Consider the following 15,547-nt stretch of genomic DNA (forward strand, 5'->3'; position numbering starts at 1 on the left):
GGCAGCTGATCAATGTTTCTAACTCTCTATCCCTCTCTCTTCCTCTCTGTAAAAAACCAATAAAATATATTAAAAAAAATAAAAATATTGCTGTTTTGAGATGCTACAAACTCTTCTCTAGGCTACTCCTGTGTTGCCTTCCAGCTGAATAATAAATTACTCTTCATTTGGTTTCTAAATATTTCATATCTAAGTATTAAATATGTTGCCTTCGTTTCTATAATGCAAAATAGGTTAAGGAGTAATGTGTTTGGTAACATAAATGAGGCTGTTGTCGGGAAGCAGTGAGGCTGCAGGGGGAGCTTCGGGTTGTGAGGACGATGTAAGCAGAGGGAAGAGCAGCCCCTCCCCTGGGGTCTCCCCGAGGCTCCGCTGGGGAAGAAGGACGACCAGGTAAGAGCGTTTAGTTCACAACTTGCACACGTCATCAAGCCTGTCGTCCCAGGGCACAGAGGCGCAGGAGAAGCGTTCTCGCATAAACGCCTCTTTCGTGTTCATGAAGCGGTTTCTCTCGTCCGGGGCCTCCCTCCTGCCTCGGCCACAGCTCAGCATCAGCTTTTCTGTGTCTCCCAGTGGTACCTCCTGGTCTCAGCTTCAAGTCCATCAGCAAATACAAACGTTTTGGTGTATAGATAAAGTGTATTGTAGAGGTAATAGAGATAGAAGTACTGTACAACTGAGTTTCTAGATTTATTTCCTATTTGTTCATCTTTGGTGTAAAAACTCCTCTTGCTAATGATGCAAAAAATAGTTTAGGCTTAAAAATATATACTAATTCTTTGTTGTTGTCGTCCTGTTTTTTTCTCAACCCCCCGGAAACTTTCCCGTTTGGGCCTGAGTCTCCCTGTGACTTCTGCCCAAATCCCGGTGCGGACAGCGATTCCCTCCAGCGGGCCCGGCACCGGGAGGCCTGCCTCCCACTCCCTCCTGTCCATCTGCGGCGGGCGCGGCTCTCGGGGCGCGCTGAGGCCGCACATGAGCTGCCTCGCTTGCATCCGTGTCGTCACTCTCCTCATCGCTTTCCTGTCGGGAGAGGCTCTTACCTGCGCTGGTTAAGGAGCCAACCAGAGAAAGAATACATACATACACCTTCAGTGTGATACTTTTAGTTAACTTACCTGTTCATTTGCTGGTATTTTGAGGAATGAGCAAGGTCTTTGTGAGTTTATTTCCCTGACTGGCATTCCATGTTGTTATTTACACACACAGTATCTATACTGTATTATCTAGCATCTCCGATTTTACTCTTATTTGGTTTTTTTATTTTTTTAATATATTTTTATTGATTTCAGAGAGCAAGGGAGAGGGAGAGAGAGATAGAAACATCAGTGATGAGAGACTCATTGATCGGCTGCACGCCCCACACTGGGGATCCAGCCCGCAACCTGGGCATGTGCCCTGACACATTTTTTAAAAAATATTTTGTTATTGCCCTAGTTCCGTGGTCGGCAAACTGCGGCTCGTGAGCCACATGAGACTCTTTGGCCCCTTGAGTGTGGCTCTTCCTAAGCCTTAGGAGTACCCTAATTAAGTTAATAACAATATACCTACCTATATAGTTTAAGTTTAAAAAATTTGGCTCTCAAAAGAAATTTCAATCATGGTACTGTTGATATTTGGCTCTGTTGACTAATGAGTTTGCCGACCACTGCCCTAGTTGGTTTGGCTCAGTGGATAGAGAGTTGGCCTGTGGACTGAAGAGTCCCAGGTTCAATTCCGGTCAAGGGCACATGCCTGGGTTGCAGGCTTGATCCCCAGTAGGGGGTGTGCAGGAGGCAGCTGATCAATGATTTTCTCTGATCATTGATGTTTCTATCTCTCTCCCTCTCCCTCCCTCTCTAAAATCAATAAAAATATATTTTAAAAAAATTATATATATATATTTTATTGATTTCATGTCAACGTTCAACCACTGAGCCATGCAGGCTGGGCCTCTTAATTTGTGTTTGGTTTTTTTAAATATAAGTTGAATCAGATAAATCTACAACTCTTAAGACTTGTACAGAAATGTACTTGAAGCCCTAGCTGGTTTGGCCCGATGGATAGAGCACTGGTCTGCAGACTGCAGGATCTCAGGTTCGATTCGGGCAAGGGCATGTTGCAGGGCAGGTGCAGGAGGCAACCAGTCAATACGTCTCTCACATCAGTGTCTCTCTCTATATAAAAAATCAATGTGAGGATTTAAAAACAACAAAAAAAGCATTTAAAAAATAAAAAAATGTACTTGAAGTACATAAGGTAAGCGAATTTCAAAAATGCTGTATTGGCAAAATATATATAGAAATTCACAGTTTCTTTTATTTTTGTAACTTTTTAGTATAGTGGGTTAGTTAAGGTACTTCTAAATGAATGAAAGAATAAGTTACAGTTAACAGTCACCCCGATAAACCACTGAGGAGGTGAGAAAGTGCGACTTTTGACTGGTGAAACATCTCCTGTAGGTCAGATGGTTTCCAGGTTTTGCTCTCAGTAAATTGAAGGAGGACCTGGTACAGTTGCAGATGCTATGTCATTAAAAACATTTTTGGTGCTAGATCAGCTGGTGATTTTAGGTATGTAACTTGGAAGATGTTTAAATAATTAAATGAACTTTCTATAACAAAGTTTCTTTTATTTTCATCAGCATCTTTATGTGACTAAGGTTAATTAGTGCTTATATCTATGAAAATGAAAAATAGGACTAGAGCTGATATTGAATCCAGTCTTATTCTAGCCATACACACACACACACACAGAGACACACACACACACACACACACACACACACACACACACACACACACATAAAGCCAGCAACCGGAATGCCATAACGACCAGAACGACCAGTCACTATGACGCCCACTACTGTCAGCAAATAAGCCCGATCCAGGGTTGGGGCTGGCGGCCAACCTCCCACAGCCCCTTCCCCTGGCCATCCCTGCCCCTGATCAGCCTTTCCTACCCCAATTGAGGGAAGGGCAGCTGGCCAACCCCCTGCAGGCCCTTCCCCTGGCCAGCCCTGCCCCTGATGGGCCCCCACCACCCCAATAGGGGGTGGAGCTGGATGGCTAACCTCCTGCAGCCTCTCCTCCTGCCCAGCCCCACCCCAGATTGACCCCCCTACCCCTATCAGGGGCAGGGCCACTGGCCAGCCGCCTGCAGCTCCTCCCCTGGGCCAGCCCCACTCCTGATGGGCCCCCCCCCCCACCCTGATCAGCCTGTGGCCCCTCCCCCTAGTCAGCTCCACCCCCAATTGACCCCCCCACTCTGATCAGGGGCAGGACCAGTGGCCAATCACCCATGGCCCCTCCCCTAGGCCTCTGGCCCCTGATTGGCCCCCACCCCATTCAGGGGCAGGACCTGCTGGCCAATTGCCCTCAGCCCCTCCCCCCAGCTGGCCCAGCCCTGATTCAGCTGGACACCCCACCTGTGCACAAATTCATACACTGTGCCACTAATCTTACCTAATAATAGACAAACATGTAAATTGACCAGACCTTCACTACGCTAACCAGCCAATCAGGAGAGTATGCAAATTAACCTAACAACGATGGTGGTTAATTTGCATATGTGGGCTCCAAGCAGTGGAGCGAAGCCTGACAGCCCTGGGGCCATGAGGCTTTGCTGCACCGCTGGCCCCGGGGCCGGCTCCGGCTGGAGCCCGGCCAGAGCGAAGGCCTGGGTGCCGGGTGCCGGAGGAAAACCGGTGCCAGTAGCCGGGGAAAGGAAGGGCTATTGCACGAATCTCTTTGTGCAACAGGCCTCTAGTATGTAAATAATGTTCATTGTGCTACATGAGTAATTTGGAAGAAAATAATGTTTTATTCATCTCATGAAATACAGTTCCTATAGAAGTTTGCTTTTGTATCAGTCATTATTTACTAAATCTTGTCTATTCATTTCAATCAATTATGTAATACTAATTAAAATGATAGAAATTTCTAATGCTTAGAGTTTTATGATCACAGAAGATAAAACATTTCCATTTATTTTTCTTGGTTGCAAGAAGTATAAAAGAATTTCAAGCATGTGACTATGTTTCATTAAGATAAATATATGTGGCCCTCGCCGGTTTGCTCAATGTTTAGAGCATTGGCCCAGGGACTGAGGGTCTCGGGTTTGATTCTGGGTCAAGAGCACATACATACCTGGGTTGCCGGTTTGATTTTGGCCCTGTGGGAGTGAGGGCAGGAGGCAACCAATTGATGTATCTCTCTCACATCTGTTTCTCTCTTTCTCTCTCTCTCTCTCTCTCTCTCTCTCTCTCTCACCCCTTCCTCCCTACCTTCCACTCTCTCTAAAAATCAGTGGAAAAAATATCCTCGGGTGAGGATTAATTAACAACAACAACAACAAAAAATAAATATATATAATGGAAATGCAATGAAAATAAGAGTTCAAGGAGAAAAAGGAATAATGCAAAATTTCCAACTGTTAAAGAAGGATTGATTTCTCCATTTTTTAAGTCAATGATTGTGTATATGAAGTTCTGGTATTTAGATTTATTAGGTTTAATTAAAGAGTGACAATTTTATTTTAAAATGATAATCTTTAAAACTTCTAATAACAACTTTCTTTGTAACTATTTAAAGTTGTGATGAAAACTCTAAAAGGCAACTTAAAAATGTATGGGAAGTGGGGGTGCATAGTTTTTTTCAGAATTACTTTAGTGGGAACATGAACAAAAAGTTTTGAAGACTTCTATTGTGTGAGAGATCTGCTTGTTTAAAATGCACCTGTGGCCCTAGCTGGTTTGCTCAGTGGATAGAGCATCGGCCTGCAGACTGAAGGGTCCTGGGTTTGATTCCAGTCAAGGGCACATGCCCGGGGTTGTGGGCTCATTCCCCAATAGGGAGTGTGCAGGAGGCAGCTGATCAATGATACTCTCTCATCATTGATGTCTCTCTCCCTCTCGCCTCTCCCTTACTCTCTGAAATCAATAAAAATGTATTTTAGTGCCCGCTTCGGCAGCACATAGACTAAAATTGGAACGATACAGAGATTAGCGTGGCCCCTGCGCAAGGATGACATGAAAATTCCTGAAGTGTTCCATATTTTTTTTTTAAAGTATTTTAAAATAATAAATAAATAAATAAAATGCACCTGTGGACCTAACTTTATGCAAACTTGTAATCAAACCTTTGTAACCTGACTTCCTCAGGTCTCAGGTCTCAGGAAAGGCTAAGAAGCGCCTGATTTGAAGGGTAGCTCTGATAGGGAGGGTGAAAAAAACTAACTTTAAGAAAAAATTAAAAAGTGGGTATATTTATTTATTTTTGGATTTTATTTTTTTCTTTTTATATTGAATTTATTGGGGTGACACTGGTTAAATTTCACAACCCCAGGTCAAGTCTCCAGCCATCACCATTTATCCCACCTAGACCCTCCACCTCCCACCATTTATCCCACCTAAACCCTTTCTCCCTGCAGTCACTAGCATTTTTAAAAATTTGTTATTTATTTAATATATATTTCTATTGATTTCAGAGAGGAAGGGAGAGGGAGAGATAGAAACATCAATGATGAGAGAGAATCACCGATTGGCTGCCTCTCGCGTGCCCCGGGGCAGAGGGATGGTGGGGTGGCGGAATGAAGCCTAAAACCCTGGCATTTGCTTTGACCAGGAATTGAACCACGACCTCCTGGTTCATGGGTCAATACTGAACCACTAAACCACACCAACCAGGCCCTAGCAGGGTTTTTCAAACTACCGGTCAAAACCCATTAGTGGGTTGCCAACACATTTTTTTAAAATAATTTTTTATTGATTTCAGAGAGGAAGGAAGAGGGAGAGAGAGAAACATCAATGAGAGAATCACTGATCAGCTGCCTCCTGTACGCCCCCCACTGAGGATCATGCACACATCCCAGGCATGTGCTCTGACCGGGAATCGAACCATGATCTCCTGGTTCAGAGGTCAAAGCTCAACGACTGAGCCACGCCAGCAGGGGTGCTAACACATTTTTTAAATTAATTAGAATAGACTAGACTATGTCAGAGTGAAACACAAACCTTTTAAGTTGTATCTGTTGTATATTTTCATGTGTGAATGTATACTAGATTGCAATATAAAATACATTGCTTGCTTTCAAATAGCTCAAAAGCTATTCACTTAGCCCTGGCTGGGTAGTTCAGCTGGTTAGAACATCGCCCCGATACACCAAGGTTGCGGGTTCGATTCCTGGTCAGGGCACAAACAAGAATCAGCCAATGAATGCATAAATAAGTGGAACAACAAATCTCTCTCTGTCTCCCCCTTCCTCCTTTTCTAAAATTAATCAATAAGTAAAAAGTTTCTTTTTAAAAGGCTACTGACCTAGAGTGCTGGTTGAAAATACAGATTGCTAGTTGACTCACCCAAGTGATTATTATCAGAAAGTTTGGGGAAGTATTGCTTTAAAAAGATGTAAACCCTGAACTTTCGGAAAAGCTTGCTTTCTCGCCATAGTAGCAAATTCCCCAAAGGTTTCATCGATTCCATCATCTTTTTTATTCATCTAAAAAGCTATTTGGAGAAAACACATAAGACGTGATCTATGGAATTCAGATAATAGACTAAACATGTTTTGAGAGTTTTGCTTATACAATTTTTAAAACTTTTTATGTTAATAAATGATATTTGCTCATTAGATGACTATTGTAGTTGAGTGGTACATGCAAATATGTGAGTCATTTCAATCTTTCCTCAAATTTAAAAACACTGGAATTTGCCCTGGCCCGTGTGGATCAGTGCTTGGCCCAGGCACCAAAGGGCTTGGGCTCAATTTCCCGTCATGGGTGTGTGCCTGGGTTGCAGGTTCATTCCCTGCCCAGGTTCCTGGCCTCCTGGTTGGGTGTGTTCAGAAGGCAACCAAGCGATGTCTCTCTCTCTCTCTCTCTCTCTGCCCCCCTCACCCCCGCCCATTCTCTAAAAAGAAAAAATAAATCAATAGAGAGAATATCTTTGGGTGAGGATTAACAATAACAACAACAACAAAAAAAAAACACACTGGAATTTTCTGACATTAGTGCAAGGTTTTTGCCTTTCCAGTCTCAGTGTCTACATGTACCAAGTGTTCAATAAACATGTGGAATGTCTGGAGACAGGAAGTAAGTTTTGGGGCATACTGTAACATATCTGTGAAATGTTTCGTTACTAAGGACGTGCTTGATCTTAAATTTCTTCTAGGCGCTGTCTGAAAGCGTCACATCTATCCAGGGAGGTTGTGTGGGGAAAGATGGCTATGACGAAATCGTAGTATCCACATATTCAGGTAAGGTGAAGGGTAGTAGGCAGTTGAAGGAAGAATGGACAATAAAAATATAAATTTAATAAATTGCTTTTGACACCTGTTTTTTAATGTGTTATTAGTAAGTCCCTCTTTTTAACATTTTTAAAATTTTTCATTTTCATTTAGTTATTTTTTACGTTTTTTTATTGAATTTATTGAGGTGACATTGGTTAATAAGATTATATAGGTTTTGGGTGTACAATTCTATAATATTAGTATATCATCTGTGCATTGTACTGTGTGTTCTTTATCCCAAATAGTAAGTCACTCTTATTTATAGATTTAAAAAAATTATTGGTTAAAAAATAAGGGTATATTGATTTATAAAACAGTTAATATTTAAATAATACTTTTTAAGCCTGGCCAGTGTGGCTCAGTGTCTGAGTATTGAGCTATGAATCAGGAGATCACTGTTTGATTCCCAGTCAAGGCACATGCCTGGGTTGTGGGCTTGATCTCCAGCGTGGGGCGTGCAGGAGGCAGCCAATCAGCGATTCTCATCATTGATATTTCTGTCTCTCTCCCCATCTCCCATACTCTCTAAAATCAATAAAAATATTTTTAAAAATGTTTGGTCTATCACTAGTATCTTTGAAAGTTAAATAATATTCTTTGGTTTAAAAAGAAATTTAGTGTATGTTTTATTATTTAATATACATTAATATAAGATACACATTTGTTATAAAATCTTGCTTGCTTTTAACTAGATCATTTTTACATTCTCACAATGTTATACAAGAGTTTAACAACATGAAAATAATTTTTTAAAAACGATTCTATTTTTGCATTTGTTAGAATGTGTTGACTTATTTCATACTCGAACCTAAAACTGTAAATTAAATGAAAGATCTCCTTAATCATAGTTTGATAGTATTTCAGGCAAAGCAAAAATGGTATCACAAAATGCTTATGTAATTTCCTTGTGGTTTGAATATTTTCCAGCTTCATTCCTTTTAGTTCTTGTTCTGTTTGGGGTTTGGAGGGGAGTGTGTGCTGGAGTGAGGCTGATGCTGGTGGAGGGGCAGTGGGCTGGGTTTCCGTAGCCGTCAGCGCTCACGGTGCGGGTTGCATCCCTCCCGCAGGCTGGGTGACCGGGCTGACCACGGAGCCAGTGCACAAGGAGGGCGGGCCCGGCGAGGAGCTCCGGCTCAACCAGGAGACGCAGCACAAACTCGCCTGCCTGCGGTAACGTTGCATTCGTTTGCCTGTCAGTCTTCATCTCATGACGTGCGCAGTGGTTGCTGTTTTGGTTACTGATAGATGCAGTGTATTATATTGGAAGGCATTACACAGTCATTTATCACTTTTTAAATGAAAGCTTATCAGTTTGAGAAAATCAGCGGTAAATGCTGATGAATATTTTGGAGTGAGAAATATTTGGAGTGTGCTGTACTGTGTATTGGCTGCTTCTTAGACGGAGAAGAATATCGTTTTTATGTTTTGCTTCTTACGGGCATGAAAGCAGCTCTCACCCATGGCTCTGCTCTCACTCATTCTAATGCTCACTGCTCCTGCGGGCCTCTCTGAAACTCTGACTCTGGCTTATACGTTTTCTTTTTTTAAAAATATTTTATTGATTTTTTACAGAGAGGAAGGGAGAGGGATAGAGAGTTAGAAACATTGATGAGAGAGAAACATCGATCAGCCGCCTCCTGCACACCTCCTACTGGGGATGTGCCCGCAACCAAGGTACATGCCCTTGACCGGAATCGAACCCGGGACCCTTCAGTCCGCAGGCCGACGCTCTGTCCACTGAGCCAAACCGGTCAGGGCTGGCTTATGCATTTTCTTAGTGGAAATGAATAATGTTGACTTCCTTAGACCCAGGGGCTGCTTTGTAACCAGTTCCTTTGAAGAGGCGGGAGGGGCTGAAACTTAGTGACTGCTCTTCCTGCTCCCACCCTTGCCATCTTGGGGGGAGTGAGGGCCAGTATTTGTTGGCTGGCAGTTGAGAGTTCAGAAGTGTCTGGTCCCCTAAGGCCACACCACAGTTCTCACGCCCGTGCACCAAAGCCGCCAGGACAGCAGCTGTGCTGTGCGGGCAGCGGGCGAGCAAGCAGAGCTCATGACCAGCTCCCGCGCTCCCCGTGCCGTATGTTTACAGCCAGGCTGCCCCTCCTGACAGCACGGGGCGCCCTGCCCGCTCCGCTCACTCAGCACCTGGGACGTGGGTGCGCGCGGCACACTCAGCAGCCGCCTTTCCCTTGGCTCACTGCGCAGGTGCCCTCCTGCTCCCCCCAGATTTCCGCCGGAGCTGGGTGGCTAAGCCCGTGTTCAGCCCCCCGTGACTGTGCTCTATTTGCGTATGGCCTTTCCCGGTAACGGGAGCCTCTGCCTGCCCTGCCCGTGCAGCTCAGTCCCCGCACCCTCCCCAGCACCGGGCCTGGTGTCTGCTGCTCCACGCCTCACGGTCACCCCGTGGGCCCAGGTGTGAGAGCTCTGCAGCCTCCTCCTCTGTGTCTGTCTCCCTCACGTCTTACCGAAAGGTGCGTGTTCACTGGTTTCTTCTGCTCAGGGCTGAGGTGTTCCTGCGCCCGGACAGGCAGGCTCTCCTCCGCGCGGTGCGTAGGTACCGTGACCAGGTCGGCGTGTGAGCGTGGGCGTCTGCGGCTGCCTCGACACTGACAGCTTTGTATTAATCCGGCTCGTGTGGGACTGAGTAGATGTTTTGATTTTTAGATTAGAGATAAATAATATGGAACCGTTAAGTGAGTCCTCTAAGCAAAAATTCTGTTCCTATTAGTGTTACAGTCTAGCTCAACCCAAAAAATCCATTCGCTGCCCCGGCTGGGTGGCCCAGGTGCTTGGAGTGTCGTCCCGCACAGCAAAAAGGTTGCAGTTTCTATCCCTGGTCAGGGTGCATCGATTTTTCTCTCTCATTCTTCCCCCCTCTCTCTCACCCTTCCTCTCTCCCTTCCTCTCTCTAAATAGGTCCTCAGGTGAGGGTTAAAAGAATCCATTTTGCAGAAGTAAATGTCTCAAATTTTTATAAACATTTTAAGGACCTCAGATGTTTATACTTACAGGTGACAGAGTTGTATCTGTTTTCCTCCAGGAGTGAGTTGGAGCAGCTGCAACTTAAGGTAGCACAGGAAAGAGAGAGGTATCAACAGTCTTCGCAGTCAAGCCAAGCAAAATCAGCGGTCCCTTCCTTTAGCATAAATGACAAGTTTACATTAAATAAAGACGATGCCAGCTACAGCCTTATCTTGGAAGTGCAGACCGCGATAGACAATGTCTTAGTGCAGGTAAGCAAAATGTCAAACCTGTAATGTGAATGTTGGTCTTTTAAATGTTATATTTAGTTTAGATAGTACTTTTAAAGGCTTATTTTAGTCTCCCATTAGATTATCAGTTTGCTCATAAATTACCAAAATTATAGCTTTACTTTATCCTGTGCATATTTAACAAAAGGCTGAGGCACTTAAGTTTGAGGATGAGTCAGAAAGCACACTAAGGATTTTGTACTTTGGCTAACCTTTAAGAGAATCGTAACAGAGATGCAACTTAGAAAACTGCAGCGTTTAATGCCCTTATTAGAACCTGTAAGCTTCAAATACTGAAATAAATAGCCCGCAGTACAGCTTGCATTACCAGTTCTTAGGGAGGTCAGTAGGCAAAGAACATAATCCTGAAGGTGAAATGTAGGGATAATAACGTACAACTTCATGCTTCAATATATTTAATGAATTCTTTAGTTGGAGTGACAAGGATGATAGTACAAAGAATGGAAAACAAGGAAATGTTAGAAAACCCATCAGAAAATGAGAAAAGACTAAGGGGAGGAAGATAAGCTTTAAAAGACGTGGATGAGAGGTCAGATTATCCATCAAAACGTAAAGACAGAAATCTCTCCTAACTCTAGCTCAGGACTGCCGCCTGGAACACCTCGGAACCACATACACAGAGCACAGTGCAGGCATCGGCCTTGAGACTGCCTGCGGGGGCTGGATGGGGAAGGGGGATGAGAAGTACAGACTGGTAGTCGCAAAACAGTCACAGGATGTAAAGCACAGTGTAGGGAATATAGCCAATAATGTTCTAAGTATGTGGCATGCCCGGTGGGTACTGGGAATGTTGGGGGGAACAGTATGTATTGTATATGATTGTCTAACCACTGTGCTGTACACCTGAAGCTCATCCTATATAATAAAAGCCCAGTGACCAAAATGGAACAACCATGGCCCGGCCAGCCCCAAACCCCAGCAGGGACCCCTACCCTGATCAGGGGCATGGCTGGCCTGCAATCCGCCCGCAGCCCCGCCCCTTGGCAGGGACCCCCCCTCACCCTTACTGGGGGCGTGGCCAGCCTGCAAATCACCCTTGGCCCCTCACCCCGGCCAGCACCGCCACCCAGCGAAGACCCCCACCCCGATCCAGGGCCCCCATCAGGGCAGGCCAGTTGGCCCCCACCCGTGCACTGGGCTTCTATCCTATATAATCCTATATAACAAAAGGGTAATATGCAAATTGACCCTAATGGCAGAATGACCACTCAGTCAGTCACTATGAGGTGCACTGACCACCTCTAGGTCCCTTTCCCCAGCCAGCAGGCTCCAATGCCTGATGGCGAACGGGGAACTGGGGGTGGGTAGTGGGGGATGCCGGTGGCGCCAGGTCAAGGCCCCCGCCTGACAAGTCGCCCCACACACAGAGGGTGACCCACGATGGGGGCAGGGACGGCGAGCAGGGGCAAATGCCGACCCCAAGCCAGCAGGTTCCGATTGCCCAATTGTGAACAGGGGACCAGGGGTCAGTGGCAGCGGGGGGCGGGGCCGGCTGCAGGCAGCCGGGGAAGATGGCCCTCATTGCAGGCCAGGGCTAGGGACCGTACCCATGCACAGATTTTGTGCGTCAGGCCTCTAGTACTAAATAATTTGGAATGTAAACTGTAATTGAAAAATAAAGTTAAAAAAAGAAACTACCTCTTGAGAGACCACCAAAAATTCTCTCCTGTCTGTGTTATAGCTGAGGTTAAAATCAATAAAAATGAACTCATATAGTCAGAAGCCCATGTGAGTATTTGCAGCCTCTGGTAACATTTTAGCACTGACAGAAATAGACAGGAAGATTATACTTTTTTTAAAATATATTTTTATTGATTTTTTTACAGAGAGGAAGGGAGAGGTATAGAGAGTTAGAAACATCGATGAGAGAGAAACATCGATCAGCTGCCTCCTGCACACTCCCTACTGGGGATATGCCCGCAACCAAGGTACATGCCCTTGACCAGAATCGAACCTGGGACCCTTGAGTCCGCAGGCCGACGCTCTATCCGCTGAGCCAAACCGGCTAGGGCGAAGATTATACTTTTAAGGGGAGAGTGAGATGATATTCCATGACTTCTGATCTTCCAAATTAGAAAACAATAGGTCATTATAACACTTATTCTTTATTATTATTCTCTACTTATTTTCTAGAAGTACGTATTATCAGATATAAGAGAATTTATACTCTCAACTTTGAAGATGAACGTAAGAAAAACCCTTAAAGAAAATAGGCTTTGAGAAAAGTTTTAATTTCCCACCTGAACCTTTTTTAATGTTGGCTGCAGAGTGATGTCCCCATAGACCTACTTGATGTGGACAAGAATTCCGCTGTTGTCAGCTTCAGCAGCTGTGACGCTGAGGTGAGTGAGGATAAGGAATTCCTCCGGCGGCTTCATTCCTATTTTGCTATTTTGAATAAAGTCTACAAACACCACTAGGTCCTACATTTCTTCATCAGTTTCTCATTTCATAACCTTCCCCTCAAAACCTGCTTCTGCCCTTTCTTCATCCCCAGGTAATCCAGAAACCAGCTGTCCTAGATCCTTCCCTTCTCTGACCCTGAAATCCGATTAGTTCCTGCCAGTCCTCCCGCTGTCCTGCCCCCTCTGCTTCCCTCCACTGCTCTCAGCCGTCCAGCCCGCCCCCTGCTTGCCTGAACCACTCCCTCATCCCCTTTCTCTGTCGCCAGGATGCCCCGCTCCCAGCTGTGCTGTGCACTGTGGTGACAGCTCTCCCTAAAACGCAGACAACACCAAGTCCTTCTAAACCTGTCAGAGCCGCCTTGTGTCCTGTGGCGTGTGAGCTAGACTCCTCCAGGATTCACCCAGCTTCCAGCTCCCACTGTCTCACAGCTCTCCCTAAAACGCAGACATCACCATGTCCTCCTAAACCTGTCAGAGCCGCCTTGTGTCCTGTGGCGTGTGAGCTAGACTCCTCCAGGATTCACCCAGCTTCCAGCTCCCACTGTCTCACAGCTCTCCCTAAAACGCAGACATCACCATGTCCTCCTAAACCTGTCAGAGCCGCCTTGTGTCCTGTGGCGTGTGAGCTAGATTCCTCCAGGATTCACCCAGCTTCCAGCTCCCACTGTCTCACAGCTCTCCCTAAAACGCAGACATCACCATGTCCTCCTAAACCTGTCTGAGCCGCCTTGTGTCCTGTGGCGTGTGAGCTAGACTCCTCCAGGATTCACCCAGCTTCCAGCTCCCACTGTCTCACAGCTCTCCCTAAAACGCAGACATCACCATGTCCTCCTAAACCTGTCAGAGCCGCCTTGTGTCCTGTGGCGTGTGAGCTAGATTCCTCCAGGATTCACCCAGCTTCCAGCTCCCACTGTCTCACAGCTCTCCCTAAAACGCAGACATCACCATGTCCTCCTAAACCTGTCAGAGCCGCCTTGTGTCCTGTGGCGTGTGAGCTAGACTCCTCCAGGATTCACCCAGCTTCCAGCTCCCACTGTCTCACAGCTCTCCCTAAAACGCAGACAACACCATGTCCTCCTAAACCTGTCAGAGCCGCCTTGTGTCCTGTGGCGTGTGAGCTAGACTCCTCCAGGATTCACCCAGCTTCCAGCTCCCACTGTCCTCACAGCTCTCCCTAAAACGCAGACATCACCATGTCCTCCTAAACCTGTCAGAGCCGCCTTGTGTCCTGTGGCGTGTGAGCTAGATTCCTCCAGGATTCACCCAGCTTCCAGCTCCCACTGTCTCACAGCTCGACCTTCCTCCTGCCCATTATTCCTGCCTCGCTGAAGTGCTCCACATTTCTTGAAACTGCGATGTAGTCTTACACGTTCCTAGTTCCCTGCCAGCCCTTCCTCGCTCTCTCTGGGCTTGTTGAATCTTGCTTATTGTTCATTCAGCAGACATTTATTGAGCACTTACTGTGTGCAAAGTACCAAGGATGAGATTGTGTTGGAGCTTCTGGACGTACTGTACCCCTGGGGAGCGGCCTGAGCGGGCGGGCTCCTGAGGAGGAGGGGGGGAAGCAAGGGCTGCCATGGCTGTGTGCCCAGCAGCCGAGCAGCAGACGGGGCCGCAGCGGGCATGTGGTTCTACACAGACAAAAGGGAGGAGTAAGAAGAACAGATAAAGAACAAAGTTGATGGCTATATTAGGGGATAATTTTCAACATAACATAGTTTCATAGTAAAGCTTTTTTTCTTGATAAGAAATTTTGTAACAGTTGTATTGTGTTATATACGGTTTGTCATCCCTGGTTGCAAATTACAACATAAAACATTAGGGTCTACATTTTTATCATCATTTTAAAAATCAATATAAACATAAGATCTTTCATTTGTAAATTACTGTGAAAGAGTAACCTTATTTACATCACTGCTGGATTCTTGGGAATGAGTATTTTATACTAATTTAAAACCTGCTTTCTGGCACGATAGCTTTATAAAAACCTTACTGTGGGGATTTCAAGTACATACAGCAGTGGAAGAATAGTAGCATTATCTTCATATACTCATCACCGACTTCAACATATGGCCAGTCTTATTTTGTGCTATTTTAGTCATTTAATATTTAATTTCAAGAAGTTATAATACTTGAAGTTATCTGAGCAACTTAATTCAGCAAACATTGAATTCCTGCAGTAAGCCATTGGTGGAAATACAGAGATGAGTTATTTCTCAGTCCTCTGTGTTTGTGAAAATCAAAGACATCCTATATCAAACATTGATGTCTTTGTGTTTATAACATAAACATTAGGAGTTTTTACTATCCATTACATTTTTAGAAAACAATATTTTAAAATGTTATTGTAGATATTCAAGATGGAAAGAGCAGGAGCTTTAGAGTCTTCAAAACTGAATTTGAATTCCAGTTTTATTACCGACTGGCTTTGGGGGATAACCCAGCCCCGCATGCCTCCGTCTCTTCATCTGTAAAACGGACGGCGTAGGAATAAGCCAGAAGCCTTTAGCACAGCGCCACCCACAGGAGAGTGAGTGCTTGGCAGACGGTGACCGTTATTGATGCTGTTTGTCCTGTTAAAAACGAGGATTCACCCTTTTCCTT

At 45.2% G+C, this 15,547-nt stretch overlaps 1 protein-coding gene and 1 non-coding gene across 3 annotated transcripts in view; both read left to right on the forward strand.

Moving 5' to 3' along the window:
- BBS7 (Bardet-Biedl syndrome 7) overlaps positions 1 to 15,547 on the forward strand; it is a 45,347-nt gene that overhangs the window by 18,155 nt on the left and 11,645 nt on the right. For both annotated transcript variants that reach the window (XM_036314998.1, XM_036314999.1), the window contains 4 exons: positions 7,149 to 7,233; positions 8,334 to 8,436; positions 10,307 to 10,499; positions 12,806 to 12,880. In XM_036314998.1, coding sequence (XP_036170891.1) covers positions 7,149 to 7,233; positions 8,334 to 8,436; positions 10,307 to 10,499; positions 12,806 to 12,880 — 456 coding nt within the window. The remainder of the gene's footprint in view (positions 1 to 7,148; positions 7,234 to 8,333; positions 8,437 to 10,306; positions 10,500 to 12,805; positions 12,881 to 15,547) is intronic.
- On the forward strand, positions 4,935 to 5,038 carry LOC118659394. The gene has a single exon (XR_004968528.1). It is a non-coding gene; the product is annotated as a U6 spliceosomal RNA (small nuclear RNA).

This window comes from Myotis myotis, unplaced genomic scaffold (assembly GCF_014108235.1).
Source record: "Myotis myotis isolate mMyoMyo1 unplaced genomic scaffold, mMyoMyo1.p scaffold_m19_p_6, whole genome shotgun sequence".
NCBI classification, from domain to species: Eukaryota; Metazoa; Chordata; class Mammalia; order Chiroptera; family Vespertilionidae; genus Myotis; species Myotis myotis.